The following is a 5,718-nucleotide window of genomic DNA, read 5'->3' on the forward strand; positions in this document are numbered from 1 at the left end:
AGAGCCATAGTTCACTGAGAAGCTACGCAAACAGCTGTCATTATCGCAGAACAATTTCATAATCGTACGATTATATTGTCCGCAATTTTTTCGTGTAGCTTGTTGGTGATCTACGGCTCTGTGTAGTAAATGCCGCTCCATCTGAAAGCACGTGATGGAGATTTACTACTAATCACAGAACCGGCTTTACTGACGAGATGCGCTTGACAATCACATTCGATTAATCGTGCAGCACTATTAGCGTTAACTAGTTTTTTTGTAAATTGATGCAAAGGTGGTATAGTACAAAGTATAGTGTTATAAATGTACATACATTTAAAAAAAAAATCTAAATATAAAAAACTTTCGAGGATTTACGATGCTGATGACCGTTAAACGAGTCCTCACAGTCTTGTGAAAAGGGTCCATTAAGAGTGAACGACAGTATATTACTAATTCATTATAGTATAATTACAGTATATTACTAATAATACTAATTACAGTAAACAAACATAAATGCTGTAAAAGTGTTGGTCATTACTAGTTAATGGAATTAATGTTAATGAATTAAACTAGGGCTGCACGATAAATCGCATGCGATATTTAACGCGCATCTTATCAGTGAAGCCGGTTCTGTAATCAGCGGTAAATCTCCATCACCTGCGTGCTTTCACATTGAGCAGCATTAACTACACAAAGCCGTTGTTCACCGACAAGCTGCACAAAACCACGTTCATATTCGCGCGATTTTTTGCACAGCTCGTCAGTGAACAACGGCTCTGTGTAGTTAATGCTGCTCCATGTGAAAGCCCGCAGGTGATGGAGATTTACCGCTGATTACAGAACCGGCTTTCTGACAAGATGCGCATTAAATATCGCATGCGATTCATCGTGCAGCCCTAAATTAAACCTTACTGCAATGCTCAAGAATTCAGAATTGTGTAGAATTTCGACAGACCTCGCTTTGTTGAAATTCTACACAATTCTGAATTCTCCAGATTGCAAACCAGGAGTCCTCCACTGTACGCTCTCTGAGGAATGTAATTTGCAGAGATAAAATGTGCAGACCCAACACATAACGAGAGTTTGTGAGGAACGCGCACCTCCTCGCACACCTCCCTGACAGCAGCAGCACTGGGCTCCTCCTCGGGCTCCATCCCTCCTCCAGGAACGATCCATCTGTCCGAATGACTTCTGCTGCTCACCAGCAGCACCTGACACAGACACCACACACTGGGCATCAGGGCAATCTCTACACACCTCTCTCCTATGCCTCATAACACTATGCACACATTACTGGAGTAACTTCCGCCTACGCTGTAAACAATCAGCAAAAGGTTCACTCTAAGAATGCAATAATATGCATTTTCAAAAAACTAGGTACAATGAGGTGACATTATTTCACGCACACTTCAACCATCGCACATTAAAAGAAAATGTAAAAATGTGTAAAAGCATTAACAAATTACTTTCAGCATACCATGAATAACTCCTAAAGATCCTCCTCCTATCCACAGCAATATTATGGATATGTTAAATATCATTATAGTAATATGTCTATATTTCGCAACAATTAGATTATACAGCATCCGTGTGAAAACAAACCTGGAAAGAGACATTTGCGGAGAAAAATGAAAGATCCTTAGTGCATTCCAGTCAATTATTCACGGTTTATATCGTAAATTAAATCGGGAGAGCAGACCACAAATGCACAGTAGCCTAAATGTTGTTTTTTTCATCTGCTTACAGCGGAAAACAAAGGAAACATGAAAATAGTCAGGAGGAAAATAATGCAGTGGGCTGAAAAGAGCTATTCTATAGATATCGTTGTTGCATCACATCACATTAATATACACGTAATGTTATTCTCCTGACTTCTGAAAAGGGCTGGACGGTATATCGAGTGTGTACGATATATCGATATTTTCTTTATAAGCGATTCGATATGAGGCAATACCGTTTATATCGATATGCAGTAAGTTAGTTTGATACGAGCACATCTGAAAATATAGCAGAGGACACAGACTGAGCTGCTGCGAGAAAGTGCATAATCCAATTTGTTCTAAACATGTGACAAGCTTCATATTAAGGCCTTTAAAAACTGGTAAAACATAGTTTATAGTTTCGTTTCGCATATTAGTTTAAGCGGCTCGGCCCGTCATATGCTCTGACTGAAGGCTGCGTGTGCCACTGACAGAGACACTATTCTCCATCTGTAAATGTTAGAAAGCCATGGAAATATTTCTATTTTTCTGTCAGGAGTGCATGAGCCTTCTGGGATTCTCCGCTAAACTTCACTTCAGTGAACGAGCGCCAAACAGACAGAGCTCAATTAAATAGGAGCGCAATAATTCTGACTAAAATATACATTTCGCTGAAATATTTGCAATAAATGTGACATGTAGAATTTTAAACCTACAAGTACGTCTATTTTTATGATAGCACTAACTGTAAAGTTACTGTAATGGGGTAATCAAAATAGCCTAACACAACTCTGTGCTTTTGTTCTCATTTATTTTCATTTTTAGTTTAGTGAATTTAACTTCTGCTTTAAAAGCCTTATTTTTGTTTTTAGATTGCAATGTTAGAATGAAATGTGATTTTAACCCTTTTTGCACATAATATAAAGGGTTGCATGGTTACATTCACTTTAGCCTTTAATATGGATTGTTTTGTTGGACAACACTGGGCGGTAAGTGAAATATATATATATTAAATAAACATTTTTTTAATCCAAATACAAAAATGAAAATACCGAGATTTTCGGGATTTTTGCCCGTATCGCCCAGTCCTACTTCTGAAAATAGAAAATTAATGGAAATTTACAGCCCATTCAGTCAAAATGATGGATAAGGATTATTTGTAAATGCTACATAAATGGAATGGAAAAACAAAAACAAGATTAAAAATGATTTTAAATAACCGTGCTACTGTTAGTAATAACCTTTATTCTGTGGATATGCACAGGTCATAACCTGCCCGCATGGTCTGAGAAACTAATCATCACTTTCTGACTTAATTCAATTTCCATTTCAGTTTATTAGTAAAGCAGATGTCGAATATGACAGAATGAGTAACAAACCCTTATAATGAGTGAGAATCATGATTAAAGGCACCAGAAATATAAATGAATTAAATAGAGTTAAATAGAGTGAAACAAACAGTGTGCCTGAATTCTATAACATTCTTAACATTGCAACACGCAAATAAATGATCCGCTTATACTAAATGACAACACTGTAACTACTTTAATGGCTGTTACTGTAGCATGATATTAGCCAGCACGGTTTTCAAAAAATGTCAATATCATGATACAGTGAGGGTAGCAGATTTAGATAATAAATTCAATACCACTGTAACGTTCAGGGCTCGCGAAATCTCTAGCCCGACGTCCCGGGGCTATTGTGTTTTCCAGTCAGGCTACCAAAATAGCACCACTCTGCCCGACTGGCTATCTAATGGCGCTTTTCCACTGCATGGTACGGCACGGTACGGCTCCGTACGGTTCACTTTTGGGGGGTTTTCCACTGGGTCCAGTACCTGGTACTTTTTTTAGTACCACCTCGGTTGGGGTTCCAAGTGAACCGTACCGTTACCAAAACGTGACGTGTAAACTCTGCTGATCACGGATTGGCCGGAGAGAATCGTCACTACCTGCGTCACTGAACTTGCGACACAAACACAACAGAACCGCTAGATTTAAATCAGCACAGCCAGCGAAGGATCGAACGCAACTGTTAAATACAGATCTCCCGCGGGTCCTTAAACACTCCTAAAGTGAGTTGTATCCGTTTATGAGCGCGGAGCTGCTTTGTGTGCAGCCGTTACCAGGGAAACCGCTATATTTCAGCTCCTAAAGCGCCACCTCGTGGCAGAGAATGAATCTGCATTTCCAACAAGCCTTTCTTGCTGTTTATGGTCAGATCAATGCAAATATCAACTCGTGTTTTTACGCAGCAAACACAGAGTTGTAAATGAGAAAGAAGATAATGTGCCTTCTAAAAATCTAAACAATTAAGACATTAATATTTATACGTTTCAAATTAACAATTTATATGCTTGATTTATCCCTTTTCATAAAAAAGGTCTAAAGGCTGAAATGCTGTTGAATAAGATTTTTGTTTTTGTGTATCTGAGCTGTAAATCATGTAATTTTATGGCTCAGTACCGTATGTTACCACAGACATTGTCCAACCCCACTCATACTGTGTTCATTTTACTTGTGCAGCTCTTAACATGGGTCATAAATTGCCTTACATTTATTTATTTTTTAATTATGCAGATACCCTGTGAATAGTGAAATAAAATTCCTTCCTTCATAGTTCTTGATATTTGTGTATTGAAAATATTTTTGATTTACATTTAAACTCCTATCTGATTTCCAAATTGTTCTTTTATTTATTATTTTTAAAGGTCTTTTTTATTTGGGCTATTATGAAATGTCGCGAGCCCTGACGTTACTGAAGATGATAGCCAATTATCATGTATTTGATATTTACATGATTATACTGCAATTATACTGCAAGATAAAAACATGGCATTTACACGTAAAATGTCCAACAACTTACGGTTAAGACCACTTCATGAGTTGGTAAACATTTGAATGAGATCACAAACTCGCTTTGTTTTTACAGTAGTGGCAATAACAGAGTCACACTGGCGTAATTTACCACAGGGGCTAAGTTTTACTAAATAGGTGACATACTCTGTCGAAGACAAGCAAGCAGATGTGCGCAGAGGTCGTTTAGCCAGACCCCTCACACAACACCGAGTGTTTATTAGGCGAGGCGTCTGTCAGCTCGAAGAGAATAAAGCAGCAGTCACCTCCTCCTCGCGCTCGCTGCGGAAGCACAGGCAGGCCGCGCGCTGCTTGTAGCCGTCTCTGTCGTAAGTGCGCGTCTGGCTGGACTTGAGCTTTATCATCGCGCTCAACCGATCAAAGTCCTCAACTGCTGCCAAGTCTGCGCCTCTCGCTGCGATCCCGCGCCCGCAAACCCTTCTAAAGGCCCTCCGCTAACAGCAATATTCCCTCCGTCGCTTCATTTTGTGAGTCTCGTGAGCTTGTCTCGTACAGACGGTTCTTCTGAAATGTCTGTAGGTATCCCTGAAATGACTCCTCGAATAAATTTTTTGTACTCGAATACCGAACACTGCACTCTCTTACTATCGATTTGATTCAGTCGTAAGGCGTTTTCTTGCTGCACTTTATTTCTACAAACAATCAACAGTGAGCCGTTCCTCAATACCTTAGCATTTTTGATCTCACCCAGCAATTTATTTATTGCTTTTGTTAATTTAACCGGGTTCCACTCACCAAACGTCGTCCCTTCTTCATATAATTTTACGATCACTTTATGTTCTTCTTCCTGCCTTGTTGTTACAATAACACTTTGCTCACTATCAGTTTCATCCATATTCGTTGTTTCATTTCCTTTTTTTTCCGTTTTCTCGATCGTACTACATTCCATACACTACTATCTCCCCCGCCATCTTCTTCGAATCCCATCTCACTTCCTGACTCGTCACTTCCTTCTGCCATTTCCTGCCCAGTCACAGTCCAGCCGTTGCCAACCCCAAGCGCTACCGTCAGCGCCACTTGCTGGTCTGGGGAAGATCCGCCTGGATCATCCCGTAGTAGGCGCTGTTGTCTCTGTTTAGCTTTAACTCGATCACACAGGCGAGTAGGGTACGCGAACAGCGTCTGTCCCTTTTTTTTTTTTTTTTTTTTAACCAGAAAAA

At 39.6% G+C, this 5,718-nt stretch overlaps 1 protein-coding gene across 1 annotated transcript in view; it reads right to left on the minus strand.

Moving 5' to 3' along the window:
• Window positions 1-5,050, minus strand: part of LOC107680732 (diphosphoinositol polyphosphate phosphohydrolase 1-like) — an 8,013-nt gene extending 2,963 nt beyond the window's left edge. Inside the window, exons 1-2 of the mRNA XM_016476770.1 lie at window positions 4,804-5,050; window positions 1,083-1,193 (exon numbers count right to left, since the gene is read on the minus strand). Coding sequence (XP_016332256.1) covers window positions 1,083-1,193; window positions 4,804-4,902 — 210 coding nt within the window. The 5' untranslated portion in view covers window positions 4,903-5,050. The remainder of the gene's footprint in view (window positions 1-1,082; window positions 1,194-4,803) is intronic.
• Window positions 5,051-5,718: the final 668 nt, after the last annotated feature.

This window comes from Sinocyclocheilus anshuiensis, unplaced genomic scaffold (assembly GCF_001515605.1).
Source record: "Sinocyclocheilus anshuiensis isolate Anshui unplaced genomic scaffold, SAMN03320099.WGS_v1.1 scaffold1306, whole genome shotgun sequence".
Classification (NCBI taxonomy): Eukaryota; Metazoa; Chordata; class Actinopteri; order Cypriniformes; family Cyprinidae; genus Sinocyclocheilus; species Sinocyclocheilus anshuiensis.